This window comes from Sciurus carolinensis, chromosome 3 (genome assembly GCF_902686445.1).
Source record: "Sciurus carolinensis chromosome 3, mSciCar1.2, whole genome shotgun sequence".
Taxonomy (NCBI): domain Eukaryota; kingdom Metazoa; phylum Chordata; class Mammalia; order Rodentia; family Sciuridae; genus Sciurus; species Sciurus carolinensis.
In genome coordinates, this window is record NC_062215.1 from 123,470,125 (window position 1) to 123,489,788 (window position 19,664).

The 19,664-nt window shown below is 35.0% G+C and overlaps 1 protein-coding gene and 1 non-coding gene across 2 annotated transcripts in view; one reads left to right on the plus strand and one right to left on the minus strand.

The window, feature by feature from the left end:
• Ola1 (Obg like ATPase 1) overlaps window positions 1-19,664 on the minus strand; it is a 166,709-nt gene that overhangs the window by 130,557 nt on the left and 16,488 nt on the right. Inside the window, exons 3-4 of the mRNA XM_047545810.1 lie at window positions 16,314-16,457; window positions 11,958-12,085 (exon numbers count right to left, since the gene is read on the minus strand). Coding sequence (XP_047401766.1) covers window positions 11,958-12,085; window positions 16,314-16,457 — 272 coding nt within the window. The remainder of the gene's footprint in view (window positions 1-11,957; window positions 12,086-16,313; window positions 16,458-19,664) is intronic.
• On the plus strand, window positions 15,719-15,780 carry LOC124981570 (small nucleolar RNA SNORD75). The gene has a single exon (XR_007108076.1). It is a non-coding gene; the product is annotated as a small nucleolar RNA SNORD75 (small nucleolar RNA).

Below are 19,664 nucleotides of genomic sequence, written 5' to 3' on the forward strand. Positions count from 1 at the left end.
ACCCCAATATTGTATCAGATACATTTCTGAACCTAATTTTATCTATTCGAATGTGTGATATATCTAAAATTATCAAAAAAAAAATAATTAATTAATAAAAAATTAATACCAACACAGATGGAGAGCATGTTTGGATGTATCTGATAGAATTCTAAATGTATATTATATACCCTTTCACTTTGTGAGTCTACTACTAGACATGTCTCTTAGAGAAATAACCAGAGTTATACAAAAAAAGAGGTCTATAGACAAATATTCATTAGTTATATCATCTGTAATTTTTTAAAGTCTTCAATAATATATGTCCACAAATAGGAAGCATTTCAATAAGTTCTATACTATGGACAATGATGTATTATTTAAATTACAAGGAAGCTAAAGTAAGTCACAAAAAGACAAATTGTTTGAGTCTACTTACAATTGTTTGAGTCAGATTCATGAAAACAGACAGCAAAATGGTATTTACCAGGACTGACAGAGGAAGGGAAGGGGAATTACTGTTTAAAGGGTACACGGCTTCAGTTTGGGATGATGAAAAACTTCTACAAATGAATGATCATGATGACTGCACAACCATTTGCATGGATGTACTTACCACCATTCAACATTACATGTAAAGAGGTTAAATTGATAAAAATTTTGTTATGTATATGTTACTACAATTTTTTTAAATCTAAGAAGTGAGAAAAGAAAATCTGTTGAAATTTAAATTCTATAGGCTGGAGTTGTGGCTCAGTGGTAGAGCACTTGCCTAGCAAGTGTGAGGCACTGGGTCTGATACTCAGCACTACATATAAAAAAATAAAGGTCTATCCACAACTAAAAAATATTAAAAAAAATAAAATCTATATTCACAAATACAAACTAATATAGTAGCATTTAAAACAATAAGGTAGTCTATAAGCACTGATAGAGAATTTCTTAAACTTCAAAATAATTCTGTAGTATAACTATCTCCATTTTACATGAGAAAATTGAGGTTCAGAGGTATAGTATTACTTTTTCATAGTTATGGGAACTGATAGTTTTATCCTTAGGTTTGATTGTAACACCCATACACATTCCACTTTAAGGACCAGTTTGAAAATATAAAAAATAATTGTATTGTGGTAACATGATTAGATTTTTTTCCCCATTATTATCTTTAATGTCACTTAAATAGTTACTTTTTTTTTTGGGGGGGGTGGTACTGGAGATTGAACCCAAACCTTCACTGGACTATATCCTCAGCTACTGAACAGGTTAACTATCTTCTAAGAGATTACTTTGAAAAATATATACCGACCAGTGGTGGTGGCACACACCTGTAATTCCAGCAGGTCAGGAAGCTGAGGCAGGAGGATGAGTTCAAAGCCACTCTAAGCAACTGAGAAAACCCAGTCTCAAAATAAAAATAAAAAAGGGCCAGGGATGTTGCTCAGTGGTTAAGTACTCCTGGGTTCAATCCCTGGTACAAAAAAAAAAAAAAAAAAAAAGGAGAAAGAGAGAAAGAAATAAAAGGAAAAAAAATATATATATACACACACATATATCCTAAACATCACGATACACTTGAATTTCTGCTTCAAAGTGAATAAAGGTTTAGGCAATTTTTTTATTTTAAAATTTACGCAGTTCATATAAAAAAATAAACTGAAGAAATGAGGATAATTAATTCAAAAAAATTTTTAAACGAACATGGTATTCAGCTTTTTAAAACAATGTCATGATAGTAAAATCTTCCATAATAATAATACATGGTAAGTATAACATACGTTAATTTTGTTTTCAAAAGTAATTTAATCCATTAAATAATTTTTAGAATATTAATTTCCAGTGTTTTTATAAATACCAGGAAAAATATTTGTTTACCAGGGCCTTTCACATCAACACAAAGGCTCTACCACTTACACCACCAGCACTAGTATGAGTTCTAAAAGACTCAGTATCTTCTGAGGTGAATAGAGATAAAGCAAATTGAAAAGGATACATTCTAAATGCAAGAAATTCATCAAAATCCTTTACTGACTTTCTACTTGACAGAATTATAAAATCTCATGTGTTTCATTCAGCAATAAAAATAACTGGGAAAAAATTCTACCTAGATAGTACCTATAGGATCATGCAAACATTGCATTTAACCAAATTTTCCCAACTTATGCACCATGGAGCTCTGGCATAGGTATCAGGAGTCCAGGTAGAGAGTAAAATGGTGATTACAGAGACTAGGGTTGAAGGGAATGGAGATATGATAGTCGATCTCACTGAAATTGAAGAAATATGGGGTGTGTTTGTTATGTTTTAGTTCTATTACACTGCATGGTAAATATAATTAATAATATTATACATTTCAAAACTGCTACAAGAGTAAATTTCAAATGTCCTCCCCACAAAAACTGTTAAATATTTGAGGTGATGCAATATGTTATCTAGCCTAATTTCATTATTCTACATTATATTCACAAATCATATTACTTTATCACATAAATTTAGTCATAAATTATCAATTTATAGTAAGAGAAATAAGTAAATAAATAAATGCGAGCAAGTTACTTTAATCCTTAGAAAATTACCTACCTTTTTTCATGCATTGTCAGTTTTACCTTAAACACTATTTCTTCCAGAGGTTAGACAACAGAGTAGCAGTTAATGCTATGCACACAGAAAGAGTGTGGCAGAGAGGATGGAAGTCATACAAAGTTGGTTTAATCACAGGCACTACCATCTCTGAGCTATGGAACTTGGACAAATCATTTTCCCTATCAAAGCTTTGGTTCTGTCATCTAAAACAGGGATAATAGTAAGGCCTACATACCTCAATGGGCTTCTACAATCAAATCCTAACAATACGAAAAAGTACTAACTAAGAAAGCAAAATGGTATAAAATCATTATTACTATTATAATTGCACCTAGTTATTTGGTAAGCTTTTTGGTAAGTCTAGGGTATTTATATCTTAACATAAGATCCTGTCTCTCAAATTGGGGATTTCATTCTGCTGGAAGAAAAGAAGAAAGTAATGCATGAAATTCCAGAACTTTTGCTTAAAATTAAGTGTGTGAAACTACACCATTTAGCAAAAGCCCTGATGTTCCTCATGTCTTATGGTGAAGGTTCTTGGGTGGAAAGTTTAACAAACGCAGGAATCTTACCCTTTTCATTACATTTTATAATTTCCAGGCATTTTACATGTTTTAGAAAGAGATAACTATTAGTTCAAGATTTAGTCTGATTTAAGACAAAATTTTAAAAGGGTGAACTTTGGGAGGAAAAAAAAAAAAAAAAGCAACAGAGTTCTTTGAATACAACTAACCCAAAAACTTAAAATCCAAAATCCTCCAAAATCTTAAAATTTTTTGAGTACTGACATGACACCACAAAGAAAACTCACATTTGACTTCATGTGACAGACTAAAAATATTGTATAAAATTACCATCAGGATATGCCAATAAGGCATATATGATACATAAATCAATTCTATGCTAAGGCTTGGGACCCATCATCAAATATCTCATTAGGTATATATAAATACTCCAAAATCTGCAAAAATACAAAATCTAAACTACTTGTTATCTCAAACATTTCAGATAAGGGATATTCAACCTGTATTTCCAAAAAAAAAAAAAAAAAGTGAAAAGAACATTCTGATATTTAAAAACAACGAAGGGCTGGGGTCTAAGAAAATTTTGTTCAGTAGGAAAGCATTTGCCTATAGGCTCAATCTCTAACACACTGGGGTTGAGGGTGCGGGGGAAGTTACCTCCTTCTCAGATTCAGAAACATGTCTGCTGAAAGGGCCTAGAGAATCTGTTAATAATACCATTAGATTTCATCTGTAAATACTTTTTAAAAACAAAATAAAAAATATACTTTTCTATTATTTCATTTATGTATCATTCTCAAAAAGATAAAAACACAGTGACAGAAGAGCAGTTGCCAGGTTTAAGGGTAGGGAGAGAGTGACTACAAAGTGATGACATAGGGAGTTTTTTGGGATAATGAAAGTAATTGTTATGGTAGTCTCACCAATCTATACATATGTTAAAAATCACAGACCTGTGCAGCAAAAATGTACAATTAATGGATGACAATTTATAAAAATAACATGTATATTTCTGAACTTAAACAAATGACATTTGTTTGTGGTGCTGGTGATCAAATTCATATCCTTATACATGCTAAATACAAATATACATATGATATATGTATTTTGGGGGTGGGCGTATAAGAGATTGAACTCAGGAGTACTCAACCACTAAGCCACATCCCCAGTCCTATTTTGTATTTTATTTAGAGACAGGACTTCACTGAGTTGCTTAGCATCTTTTCCTTGCTTTTCCTGAGGCTGGCTTTGAACTTAAAATCCTCTTGCCTCAGCCTCCCAGGCTGCTGGGATTACAGGCCTGTGCCACTGTGCCCAGCCGTCATATGATATTATTAAAAAATGTTTTGCTGAAAAATTTACTAATAAATTTTTCAATAAATAATATTATTTTGAAATCAAGTTTAAAGAATTGTCTAGCTGACTAAAAAGGACCAATAAAAATAAATAAATTAAATTAAATTGCTTAAAAAAAAAGAATTCTCTAGCTGAAAAATTCTGTGCTTAACCAGATTAAGGTATGACAAAAACAGATACTTTCATTGTAATTGCACCACAATGCAAGGTTCTTCACAAAATCTCAAGACTAAAAAAAAGTCAGGATTAATTTTTATTTTTAAATCAAAACAAACAGCTATACTAACTTGCTAATTATTATCTAGAATCATTTCTGATATAAATACTCCTGAAACTCTCAAGATAAGCAGACAGTAAAATTAAAACTCCCCTGGGAGGAAAACTATAAAAAAAGGTTTTGTTCTCCTATTTCTCACACTTTTTGCTTTATTGAAGTGAAACTAACATATAAGAATATGTACAAAATATACATAACTTGATATACATATGTAATTGTAAAACTATTACCAAAATCAAGATTATAAACATATTTATCACTCTTAAGAGTTTCTTTGTGGACGCCCACACTGAGGTCGGGCACCATCGCTGCGCCTGCCTGCCTGCCCCCCTACTGCTGAGGGACACTGCACTTGCCTCTGTGCTGACTCAGCGCTCCTCGGCTGGGGCTCCCCAGCTTCTTTGGAGGCTGCTGCAGGCATTTCGAATTATTCCTGAGGGCGTGGCCATCATCATCAGAAGGGCGGCTCCCTTCCTGAGACACCTACAGGAGACTGGAGGCCCTCTGACAGGACTCAGGATTCAAGAAGAAGAGGTATTGAGAGACTAGGGACCAACTCAGAGCTGCCTTGTGAGTCTCTCCCACTGGGCGAGGCTCCCTGGAAGGGGCAGTAGTCCCGGAATGCAGGGAACTTCATGAAGTAGAGTTGCCCAGTGAGACTCCCCCGCTGGAGCCATGACCTCGGACAACTGGGAGCATTGTAGAGGAGGACTGCCCAGCGAGAGGGTCCCAGGCGCAAGTGGCAGGACCACATTGCAGGCAGCTTCTCGGAGGAGGGCCATCCACCCAGAGGCTTCAGTGCAGGGAGAGGCTCCCTGGCCCAAGGGGTAGGTCTGGTCCCCAGGGAACGTCGCAGAGGAGGGCCGCTCAGCGAGAGAATCCCTTGCAGGGCCAGGCTCCCCAGCCCAGGCAGTAGTTCCGGACCCCAGGGAAGGTCTCAAAGGAGGGCTGCACAGCAAGAGACTCACTCACAGGGCGAGGCTCCCTGACCCAGGAGGTAGGTCCAGACCCCTGGGAATGTTGCAGAGGAGGGCTGCTGAGCCCAGGTGGTAGTTCTGGACTGATGGGAACTTGTCAGAAGAGCGCTGCCCAGCCAGACTTCCCTACCAGGTGAGTCTTCCCCACCGAGCGAAGCTTTCCCACCAGGGTGGTAGAACCAGAGCCACAGGCCCAGACCAGCCATGCCCCAGCCCGCAGTCTAGTCTCCCTTTGGCTGACCATAGGTCAACAAGTGGAGGCACTTCTGCCCACTAGCAGGAAATACACCCCACCTGAAGGCCACCACCCCTAGAGGGGCAGCTTCCTTGTGGAGCACTGCATTATTAAGTTCCTCCAAGACTTCAGGTTACTGAAGGCTAAGAGGTGAGTTATTGGAAATCTACAGGGACACTATAAGTCAATACAGGGAATCTGCAGTATCTCAGTTTCACTACTAGAGGGGTAGAAAACTGAGCAATATGAGAAAACAAGGGAAGAAAATGTCCCAAACAAACCTAGATGCTACAGCAATAAAATCCAATGACAGCATGGCAGAAGAAATGTCAAAAAGGGAGTTCAAAATGTACATAATTAAAATGATCAGAGAAGCAAACAATGAGATGAAAGAGCAAATGCAGGCTTTGAATGAACTGCACCACTCAACAGTTAAAAGAGCAAATGCGGGAAGCAAAAGATCATTTAAATAAAGAGTTACAGATACTGAAAAAAAAAAAAAAAACCAAACAGAAATCCTTGAAATGAAGTAAACAATAAATCAAATTAAAAACTCCATAGAAAGCATTACCAATTGAATAGAACACCTGGAAGACAGAACCTCAGACATTGAAGACAAAATATTTAATCTTGAAAACAAAGTTACCAAACAGAGAAGATGGTAAGAAATCATGAACAGAATCTATAAGAATTATGGGATAGCATGAAAAGGCTAAATTTAAGAATTACTAGGATTGAGGAAGGCACAGAGAAACAAACCAAAGGAATGAACAATCTGTTCAATGAAATAATATCAGAAAATTTCCCAAATCTCAAGAATGAAATGGAAAATCAAGTACAAGAGACTTATAGGACTCCAAATATACAAAATTACAACAGACCCACACCAAGGCACATTATAATGAAAATACCCAACATAAAAATAAAGACAGGATTTTAAAGGCTGCGAGAGAAAAAAAAAATCAAATTACATTCAGGGGAAAATCAATACAGATATCAGCAGATTTTTCAACCCAGACCCTAAAAGTTAGAAGGGCCTGGAACAACATTTTTCAAGTTCTGAAAGAAAACGGATGCCAACCGAGAATCTTTTTTTTTTTTTTGGCAGTGCTGGGGATTGAGCTCAGGGCCTGTGCTTATAAGGCATGCACTTTACCAACTGAGCTATCTCTCCAGCTCCCAACCAAGAATCTTATACCCAGCAAAACTAACCTTCAAATTTGATGACAAAATAAAATCCTTCCATGATAAACAAAAGCTAAAAGAATTTATAAAAAGAAAACTGGCACTACAGAACATTCTTAGCAAAATATTCCAAGAGGAAGAGATGAAAAACAACGATGTAAATCAGCAAAGGAAAGAACTACCCTAAAGGAATAGCCAAATAAAGGAGAAAACAAGTTGTGTCAAAAAAACAAAAATGAGCCAAATGACCGGGAATACAAATCATATCTCAATAATAACCCTGAATGTTAATGGCCTGAACTCATCAATCAAAAGACACAGACTGGCAGATTGGATTAAAAAGAAAGATCAAACAATATGCTGCTTCCTGCAAGAGACTCATCTCATAGAAAGAGATACCCACAGACTAAAGGTGAAAGGATGGGGAAAAACATACCATGCACATGGACTCAGCAAAAAAGCCAGAGTACCCATCCTCATTTCAGATAATGTGGACTTCAAGCCAAAGTCAGTCAGAAGGGATAAAGAAGGGCATTTCATACTGCTTAAGGGAAGCATAAATCAATAAGACATAACAATCATAAATAACTATGCCCCAAACAGTGGCTCATTCATGTACGTCAAACAAATCCTTCTCAATTCCAGGGATCAAATAGACCACAACACAATAATACCAGGTTTTTAACACACCTCTCTCACCACTGGACAGATCTTCCAAACAAAAATTGAACAAAGAAACCATAGATCTCAATAGCACAATCAATAATTTATACTTGACATATATAGAATATACCATCCAACCAAGAGCGAATACACTTTCTTCTCAGCAGCACATGGATCCTTCTCTAAAACAGACCATATATTATGCCACAAAGCTACTTTTAGCAAATATAAGAAGATAGAGATACTACCTTGTATTCTATCAGATCATAATGGATTGAAATAAGAAATAAATGACAGAATAAAAAACGGAAATTACTCCAAGACCTGGAGATTAAATAATATGCTATTGAATGATGAATGGATAACAGAAGACGTCAGGGGGAAAATAAAAAAATTCTTAGAGGTAAACAAGAACAAAGATAAATCATCAAAATCTCTGGGACACTATGAAAGCAGTACTTAGAGGAAAATTTATTTCATGGAGCGCATTCAATAAAAGAAGAAAAAAAAACAACAAATAAACAACCTAACACTACAGCTCAAAGCCCTAGAAAAGAAGAACAGAGCAATGCCAAAAGTAGTAGAAGACAGGAAATAGTTAAAATCAAGAGCTGAAATCAATGAAATTGAAACAAAAGAAATAATCAAAAAATTGACAAAATAAATAGTTGGTTCTTTGAAAAAATAAACAAAATTGATAAACCCTTAGTCACACTAACAAGAGAAGGAGAGAGAAAACTCAAATTACTAAAATTCGGAATGAACAAGGAAATATCACAACAGACATGATTGAAATACAAAACATAATTAGAAGCTATTTTGAAAATCTATACTCCAACAAAATAGAAAATCTCAAAGACATCAACAGGTTTCTAGAGACATATGAATTACCTAAACTGAACCAGGAGGACATACACAATTTAAATAGATCAATTTCAAGCAATGAAATTGAAGAGGTCATCAAAAGCCTACCAACAAAGAAAAGTTCGGGACCAGATGGGTTCTCAGCCGAGTTCTACAAAACCTTTAAAGAAGAGCTCATTCCAATACTCCTCAAAGTATCCCATGAAATAGAAGAGGGGGGAACCCTTCCAAACTCATTCTATGAAGCCAATATCACCCTGATACCTAAACCAGACAGAGACACATCGAAGAAAGAAAATTTCAGACCAATATCCTTAATGAACATCAACGCAAAAATTCTCAACAAAATTTTAGCAAATCACATACAAAAATATATTAAAAAGATAGTGCACCACAATCAAGTGGGTTTTATCCCAGAGATGCAAGGGTTGGTTCAACATCCAGAAATCAATAAATGTTATTCACCATATCAACAGACTTAAAGTCAAGAATCACATGATTAGTTCGATAGATGCAGAAAAAGCATTTGATAAAATACAGCATCCCTTCATGCTCAAAACACTAGAAAAAATAGGGATAGTGGGAACATTCCTTAACATTGTAAAGGCTAGCTATGCTAAGCCCATAGCTAATATCATTCTAAAAGGTGGAAAACTGAAAGCATTCCCCCTAAAATCTGGAACAAGGCAGGGATGACCTCTTTCACCACTTCTATTCAACAATGTCCTTGAAACTCTAGCCAGAGCACTTAGGCAGACTAAAGAAATTAAAGGGATACGAATAGGAAAAGAAGAACTCAAACTATCCCTATTTGCTGATGACATGATTATATATTTAGAACAACTGGAAAATTCCACCAGAAAACTTTTAGAACTCACAAGTGAATGCAGTAAAGTAGCAAAATATGAGATCAACGCTCATAAATCTAATGCATTTTTATACATAAGTGATGAATCCTCAGAAAGAGAAATTAGGAAAACTACCCCATTCACAATAGCCTCAAAAAAAAAAAAAATACTTGGGAATCAATCTAACAAAAGAGGTGAAAGACCTCTACAATGAGAACTACAGAACACTGAAGAAAGAAATTCAAGAAAACCTTAGAAGATGGAAAGATCTCCCATGTTCTTGGATAGGAAGAATTAATATTGTCAAAATGGCCATACTACCTAAAGTGCTATACAGATTCAATGCAATTCCAATTAAAATCCCAATGACATACCTCACAGAAATAGAGCAAGCAATCATGAAATTCATCTGGAAGAATAAGAAACCCAGAATAGCTAAAGCAATCCTTAGCAGGAAGAATGAAACGGGGTATCGCAATACCGCAACTTCAACTATACTACAAAGCGATAGTAACAAAAACGGCATGGTACTGGCACTAGACAGATAGATCAATGGTACAGAATAGAGGACACGGACACAAACCCAAATGAGTACAGTTTTCTCATACTAGACAAAGGTGCCAAAAACATGCAATGGAGAAAAGATAGTCTCTTCAACAAATGGTGTTGGGAAAACTGGAAATCCATATGCAGCAGAATGTAACTAAACCCTATCTCTCACCCTGCATAAAACTCAACTCAAAGTGGACCAAGGACCTTGGACTCAGACCAGAGACCCTGCATCTTATAGAAGAAAAAGTAGGTCCAAATCTTCAACATGTCAGCTTAGGATCAAACTTCCTTAACATGACTCCCATAGCACAAGAAATAAAAGCAAGAATCAACAACTGGGATAGATTCAAACTAAAAAGCTTTCTTTCAGCAAAGGAAACTATCAGTAATGGGAAGAGAGACCCTACAGAGTGGGAGAAAATTTTTGCCACACATACTTCAGATAGAGCACTAATTTCCAGAATCTATAAAGAACTCAAAAAACTCTACAAGAAGAATACAAATAATCCAATCAACAAATGGGCTAAGGAAATGAACAGACACTTCACAGAAGAAGATCTACAAGCAATCAAAGAAATGCAAATCAAAACTACCCTAAGATTCCATCTCACCCCAATTAGAATGGCAATTATCAAGAATACAAGCAATAATAGGTGTTGGTGAGGATGTGGAGAAAAAGGTACAGTCATACATTGCTGGTGGGGTTGCAAAGTAGTGCAGCCACTCTGGAAAGCAGTGTGGAGATTCCTTAGAAAACTTGGAATGGAACCACCATTTGACCCAGCTATCCCATTCCTTGGCCTATACCCAAAGGACTTAAAATCAGCATACTACAGAGATGCAGCCACATCAATGTTCATAGCTGCTCAATTCACAATAGCCAGATTGTGGAACCAACCTAGATGCCCCTCAATTGATGAATGGATAAAGAAACTGTGGTATATATATACAATGGAATATTACTCAGCCATAAAGAATAATAAAATTATGGCATTTGCAGGCAAATGGATGAAATTGGAGACTATCATGCTGAGATAAGCCAATCTCAAAAAACCAAAGGACGAATGATCTTATAGATAAGCGGATGATGATACATTATGGGGGGTGGGAGGGAGGCAAGAATGGAGGAAGGAGGGACTGTATAGAGGGAAAAGAGGGGTAGGAGAGGAGGGGGGAGGAAAAAATAACAGAATGAATCAAACACCATTACCCTATGTAAATGTAGGATTATATAAATGGTATGCCTCCACTTCATGTACAAACAGAGAAAAAAGTTGTACCCCATTTGTTTGCGATAAAAAAAGATTTTTTAAAAAAAAGTTTCCTCGTGCCCCTTTATAAGCCCTCCCTCCCCTTCTCCCTACTCCCCACTACAGGGCTGTAGGTGTAGCTCAGTGATAGAGCACTTGCTGAGCACACACACAACATCCTGGATTCAATACACACAAAAAGAAAAAAGAAAATTTCAAAATACGTTTACAATCTACATACAGTTAGTTCCTCAAAGAAACACTTCTCAACAACTTTAATCCAGAACAGAGAATAAAATTCAGTTACAATATCAGAATAGTAAATGCTCACTATGGAATAAGTCTTCACAAGTGGAGATGATATAAGTAACACTAAAAATCATAAATTAACCCATGACTCATCTTTTTTTTTTTTTAATTTTGTTTTTACAGACTGCATTTTGATTCACTGTATACAAGTGGGGGTACATCATTTAGTTTCTATGGTTGTACACAATATAGATTCATACCATTTGTGTAATCATACATGTACATAGGATAATGATGTCTGTCTTGTACAGCAAAGCAATCTTCAACTAATCAGTCATTTCTAATTTTATTTAAGCAATAATGGAAAGAAAACACTGAGGTTAAGGATATCAATGAATGAATAAACAACTGTACTTACGTGTTAGATGAAAGATCCCATCACAGGCACTAATATGAGATAAAAAGGCATTTCCCAGGCCCTGCCCATTGTGAGCTCCTTTCACAAGGCCAGCAATATCTACTACATTTAGAAAGGCAGGAATTTTGCTGAAATACAAAAGATGATTTCATTATAAAACAATCATAAGAACCTGTTTATGAACCAAATTAATTCCCCATACATTTCACAAATTCTTTCCTTTACAGAACAATGTTTACAAGGTATTCGATAATGATTTGATAAATAAATATCCCTCCCACAAAAAAATAAGAAATGATCTTTTAATACATGAGACTTTCTTACCTAGGAAAATAAGAGAGAAAATGAAAGCAGAATAGATTTTTTTATTGTATCACTTGAGATTAATTATTGGTAATTTTACCAAAAGTTCTATTGGTATATGCATACACACACACACAAAAGTAATGGAGCATGCTTCAAGAGTATACTCAAACAAGGCAAGGCTCATCATAAAATGAGTCAACTTACATGGTGTCAGGCAGTGAACTAAGAATTTGACATGGATTATCTCATTTTGAAGTTGAAAACAACTCTATAAAGTAAGTGCCATTATTAAACCCACTTGCAGTTAAGAAATTTATAGTATATAGGATCACTCAACTAGTAGTGACAAACAGGCTGAGTTTGCATTTAATTACCACATAGATTATATAGCCAAAAAAGGCATGTAATGATGAGAACCAGTTATCAGAATTATAATGAACTAGTTAATAACAACAACAGAATTAGATGTATATACAAAATAATCTTTGCTTTGTCAAGTTAAGGCACAGTTAACACAAGGTAGAACCAAATTAGGAAAATCAGTTAACCATTTAAAAATGGAGATTTAAGCATATGAGCAAATAAAGGCTACTTTCAATGTCATATGACAAAGGTGTAATGTCAACTTCATTCCCTGATAAACTATAACATAAAATTTCCACAAAAGACATCCCTATTATATACATGAAAAACAAATCCTTTCAAATTAATTGTCCTATAAAAATTATTACAAATTGAAATTACTTGATAATTGTTATCAGCAAATTGACTGAAAATATAAAAATATGGTTAGCTTTTTGTAGCTGGATATTGTGCTTGCCTTCCCAGCATCTACTGCCCCTTCTCTTGATAACTATACTGATTTTCATCTGGATGGCTATAACTCTTTCCCAATGTAGTCCAGAGCTTTGGAGACGCTTGCTATAACCCTAATACTAGAAGCATATAGTGCAGGCCTATTGTAAATCATTTAATCTCGTTCCTAGACAAAACAAATGATTTTAGAACCTTCTCCTTGGTCTATTTTCCTCACAAGACTTGTGGAGAGGTTTGTTGTGAGAAATTAGGGAGGTTCTTCAACAGATGTTCATCAGTCTCCAGAGAGCTTCTACAAGAAATTCCTTCTTTCACTCTTAACATAAGTGAGAGAATATACAGCTCCAAGAGCTGAGAGACATCTTGTGACAACAGAGAAGGCAACCTCATGATTGAGCTGATGAAGAAAGTATGGAGGAGAAGGGAAAGAAGTGAAGTCTTATGAGTTTTATGTCATACTACCTGTTACTAATTCAATAAATAATATGTTCAAGAGCAACCAAACTCATCTTAAATGACAAAATTTCTAACAACTAAAACCACCAAGGAAGTGTAGTAGCATGCATATGGGTGGAAAGGCATTGGATTTGAAGTGAAAAGTCCTGAATTTTATTCCTAGTTGATGTTAACTTTTAAGGGAGCCTGGGGGCAAATCATTTGATCTTTCTGGGTTTCAAGTTTCTTTTTATGAGGAAGCTAGACAAGAAGATCTCTAACTCTGAGATTCTATTTTCTAATAAAAATTTGTTTCTTAAGCCAAATGCACTGGCACACTCCTATAATTCCAGCACTCCAGAGACAGAGACAGGAGATTGCAAGTTCAAGGCCAGCCTCTGCAACTTAGCAAGACCCTGTCTCAAAATAAAAAATAAAATGGGCTAGGAACATGCCTCAATGCTGAAGTGTCCCTGGGTTCAATACACAGGGAAAGAAAGGGGCAGAGGGAGGGGAAGGAAGGAGGGAAGGAAGGAAGAAAGGGAGGGAGGAGGAAAAGTTTGTTTCTTTATTCTGTCTCTTGACTTAGAATCAGGATAAAAGTTAAAACTACTCGCACGATATCTCAAATTCAAGGATTTCTGATATATTATTCCAATGATCTCATGACTGAGAAAAATAACATTTTAGATTTTGTGAAATTCTAAGACTAAAATAATGTTTAAAATATTTTAACTACTAGACTGTAATCAACAAAATACTAAAACATTTATAAATTTTTCTTCAATAGAAAAAGACTAAATGATATTTCTAAGTAGAAACTTTCTTTTATTTAAAACAAAAAACAAGCAAACAAACTAAAAACATGAGGGCCTGCTACATAACAGAGAAGTCTGGGGTAGCAAGAAGAAATACAATGAACTATCAACTCTCTTTTCCTTTTTGCCTAAGCACAAAGAGGCCGAAATTAACTTATGTTTTTATTGCCCTAAAGAATGAAAGGACATTTAATCAATGTTTCTTAGTAAAGGAAAATTTTGAGAAATTAATACCATCACTGCCTAAAATTTCAACAAATGTGAAGTTCAAAAGCTTTATTGTTACTGTATTCTCAAGTCATTGAAAAATTTTAGCAATGTCATATGACCAATCTAGTGTTAGCAAGGACCCACACGAGGAGAGAGTCAAAAGGGAAGAGAAAGGAACATGATGTCAGCTAGGGCTTGCCCAGGGAAGGCATATGGGTACGAGAACAGCCTGCTAGTAGCCAGGACCCAAGGCAAGATGGTGCCCAAATCAGAAAGTAGCCTTCTGGGGTCAAGAGAATGACTACATGTGGAAGGATTGGACAAAGGTATAAATATATTGATGATAAAAAGAGCTAGGATTCTGTGTTAGAAATGATAGAGACAAATATGAATAAGAAGAAAGCTAGAATGAACCCTGTAGTATAGTACTGGATTAGGGGTAAGCTGGTGGTTTCTTTAATACAGATATGGAAATAAAGATATACATGTGGGATAGGTATACTGTATATATAAATACATGTACATAAATAGACATGTATTTACTAGCTCTGTCCACTGAGAAGGCATAGGAACAGTAGCGACAACAAGCACATCTACATCCAGACTCCTTGTTTCTAAATAAGATTCTCCTCTAAAGGAATCAGGACTCTTTGCAGAAATGGTTAACTCTAAGACCAAGGCAGGGAAAATACAAGATGAGTGTAGAACATCATTTTTTATTGTTGTTGTTTGTATTTTAGTTTTGTAGAACTGTAGGTTGATCCCAGGGCCTTGCTCATGACAGGTAAATGCTCTACCATTGAGATTCAACCTATCAAGATGGAAAATATTTGGGGAGTGGCAGGAATTGTACCTGTACTGAACATGTAAAGATTTTTTTTCCTGTCATTATTGCCTAAATAATATTAACTATTTACACAGCATTTACATTATATTAGGTATTATAAGTAGTCTAGAGATCATTTAAAGTATTTGGGAAGGTGTGCATGTACAAATATATGCCAATGAATTCCACTATTATGTATAATTATAATGCACCAATAAAATTTTTTTTTAATTTTTTTCCTTTATGCAGTGCTGGGAATTAAACCCAGGGCCTCATCACACATGCTTGGCAACCACTCTACTGCTGAGCTACATCCCCGACATTGCAAATAATTTTTTTTTTTTTAAAGAAGTCTATGACAGTGTAAGAGTAGTGGATGAAAAGAATTTCTGAAAATTTTTATTCTGAGACTTTAAAAAAAATGTTTTTAAAGAAACCTAAATCCATCCTTTTAAAAAGTATATGGGAGAATATGCATAAGTTATATGCAAAAACTACACCATTTCATGTAAGGAAATTTTGGTATCTGCAGGAGTCCTGGAACAGCCCTTCCTCCCATCCCATCCCCATACTGAGATCACTGTGAAGTAAAAATCATCTAAAATTCTACTATCCAGAGATAACCATTAAAGAGTTTGTGATCTTCATTACCTACCTTTTCCTGTGTACATATACATACACTCTAATATTACATGACATGAAATCATATAATACGAACTGATTACTCCCTCTATTCATATTCCCAAGGAAAAAATAACCGCAATGTTAATAACTGGGTGTATCCTTCCGCTATCTATCCTCTAGCTTACTTTTATAATCACCCAAAATAATAATGCATTAATTTGAAAAGAAAAATCCTTCTACTTGACTTTATACACACTACATCTATATTTATTCAGTCTGTACAAGGTCATGAAATAAATAATAACATAAATTATTTCTTACCTTGCTGGTTTGTGGTACTGGCAAAGAAAGTCAAACCTTTCATCTGGCACAGGTACTCTGCTCTCATTAGGATCAATAGTGCAGAATGGGAAGTTTTCTGCTGAAGCCTGACTATTGGTTAATACATTGAAGAAGGTAGATTTCCTAAAATGAAAAAAAAAGAAAAGAAAAGCCATTTCAAAGATTAATACCAAGAAAAATTTATCTCATGCTAATTTCAGAGCTCAAATAAGATCTATGCGGACTATAAAACCAACACAAGACGGGCAGGGGGTGGGAGGAGGAAAAGAATACATTCTCACTAAAAGAAATGAATGAAATTTATAATGATGCAGCTCATGATTTATAATTAGACTATGTTCCTATCTCAATCTATCTGGAACTTGAAAAGAATGTTCCCAAATAATCTTTGTTATAAGAGTCTCATGTCACACCACAAAAATCTATTTTTTTCATAATGTACCATACCAGTATCATTTCATCTATATCTAACAATCTTTCCAGTATGAAATGTTGAAAGGTGTGTATCTAGTTAGGATATTATTTCCCAAGCATTCTGAACTGAAAGGGATACTAAATTGTCTCATAGGAGCTCATATTTCCCTACTAATTATTGTTAGTACATTAGGATTACTGGGAAGTCTAGAAATGTGACAGTCAAAATGTGAATTTTTTTCAAGGCATGGTTTAAATCAAGAAAAGCAATTCCACAAATATGGAATAAACTGACCACTAATTTTCTTATTATCTGATTCTTATCAGGTAAAATGTACTCAGAGGTTGAGAACTCATATTAATACTAGCCAGATTTTTTTTTTTTCACATAAGGGAGTTTATTAAGCAAACAGAGTGTCTCCCTGCAGGGTAAGAGAGAAAATGAGAGGAAAAGAGAAGAAAAGAGAAAAGGCGCGTGGCAAGAAAGCGCGTGGAAAAGCGAGGAGGAGAGAGAAAGCAAGTGAGTAGGAGAGAGAAAAGCATCTAGCCACAATTTTAAATTAAAGTATTATAGTTATACATAATAGTTGGGTTCATTCTGACAAAATCATACAAGGGTGGAATTTGATTCGCTCCATTTCAGTTCCCGATGCCCACTCCCTTTCCTTCTGCTCCTCCATCCCCCTATTCTTCTCCCTCTACTCTACTGATCCTCCTTTCATTCATTTATTTATTTTTGATTGATGCTTTATACATATACATAAAGGTAGAATTCACTGTGGTATATGTATACATGCACACAGTGTGGTTTTGTTAAATTCATTCCACATTCCCTCCTCTTTCTGGTCCCTTTTCCTTGCCTTTCTATATCACCGCCTTCTACTCTACTGATCTTCCCTCTATCTTTATAATTACCTGATCTCCATCTCCCTTTTTTCCTTAATTTATTCTGGTTTCTATATATGAAAAAAAAATTGACCCTTGATATTATGAGTCTGGCTTAGCATCATGTTCTCTGGTTCCATTCATTTACTGCAAATGCTACAATTTCATTCTTCCTTATGGTTCAGTAAAACCCCACTGTATATATCTACATACATTTTCTTAACCCATTCATCTATTGACGGACATCTGAGCTGGTTCAATAATTTGGTTATTATAAATTGATGTGGCTATATTGCTACTGTATGCTGATTTTAATTCTTTTGGATAAATAATAAGGAATGAGATAGTTGGGTCATATGATGGTTCCATTCCTAGCTTTTTGTTTGTTTGTTTGTTTGTTTGTTTGTTTGTTTTGAGACATCTCTACACTGCTTTCCAGAATGGTTATACTAATATGCAATTTCACCAACAATTTGAGTGAACCTTTTTCTCCACATGCTTGCCAGCATTTATTATTTGTACTCTTAACTGCCATTCTGATTGGAGTGAGATGAAATATTAGTATAGTCTTGATTTGCATTTCCCTGGTTGCTAGAGATATTGAACATTTTTTCTTATTTTTTTTGCCATTTGTAACACCAAATTTTTGAAAATATAATTACAGTGCCAAAAATCATAGAGTAAAATCCAAAACAAAATGAGATTTTTAAGGGTGTGCTGATTTATTTTGGACAACTTTTCAATTCTATCACTAATAGAGACAGAAGAGAAATCACTATAGTGACTTCTCCTTATTCCAGATATAGGTCATACTAGGAATGAGAATCACTGTTACATAATCTTTTTGTTTTGTTTTGTTTCGTTTAAACTGTAGGAATTGAGGAAAGAATTTAAGATTACTTGGTAATTGTGAGACCAGTGCTTGTTAACTATGGCTAGACATGATTAAGTAAAAATGTTTGCATGTGGAATAAATCTGTTAATGAAGGAATACTCAAAAAGTATAATAGTTGTGTTAGCATGGTGGGATTATAAATGATTACTCTCTTTTACCCCCCAAAATTTTAAGGCAAAATGTCTATTCAGATGAGATATAATTAGCCTATATTCATCAGGAGAAATTTATACTTATTGCAGTTAGCTCATTTGATTGAACTTTTAAAACCAAAGAACCAGGCCCTTTTTTATTTAGTTCTGAGAGTCCTATAAAAGAGTTCAGAACAAAAGGCAACAATCAAGGGTTATCTAAGTACTAATAGTGAGAAGGACGCTTTAACTACAATATACTAAACTATACCTGCCTAATATCACATTCAGACTAAACATTTCAGAGTCAAGTAGAAATGTAATGTGGCTAAAATAGCCACAATCATTGCTGTTTACTTAGAATACCACCAATCAAATCAATACCTTTCAGATGCCTGTCTATAACAAATCAGAACAAACGCAGGCATTATCAGGCTTCTTTCCAGATCTACTAGTGTAGGACCTTATATTTTAAATATATTCAAGTGATGCAGATAAAAAATAATATTTCAAAGACCTTAGGCTAGATTCAGACTCAGTTAACAACCAAAGGAATGCTGCTAACTACTGTAAAATTCATAGTGGCAACCCTTAGGAGCCTAATAACAATAATAAAACTCTAGGAATGATGATTCAGATGAAATCACTGATTTCTATAAGGTTGGCTTTGAATTTCAATTCTGTTAAGACAGATGTCACAATACTTAAAGTACTCTATATATTTATAAAGGTTTGGTCCATCCATTTGCAAAAATACTGTGATGCTTAATACAATTTAAAACATTAATACAGAGAACAGATATGGTTTTTAAAAAGAAGTCAGATTTAGACTACGATCTTTGTTATTTTATTTTTTGTTTTTCGCTTTTTTTTTTTTCTTCTTTCAGGACTGGCAATCAAACCTAGAGCTTCAGACATGCTAGGAAAATGCTCTACCACTGAGTTACAACCCCAATCCTTTTTAAATTTTATTTTGAGACAGGGTCTAAGTTTTCCAAGCAGGCC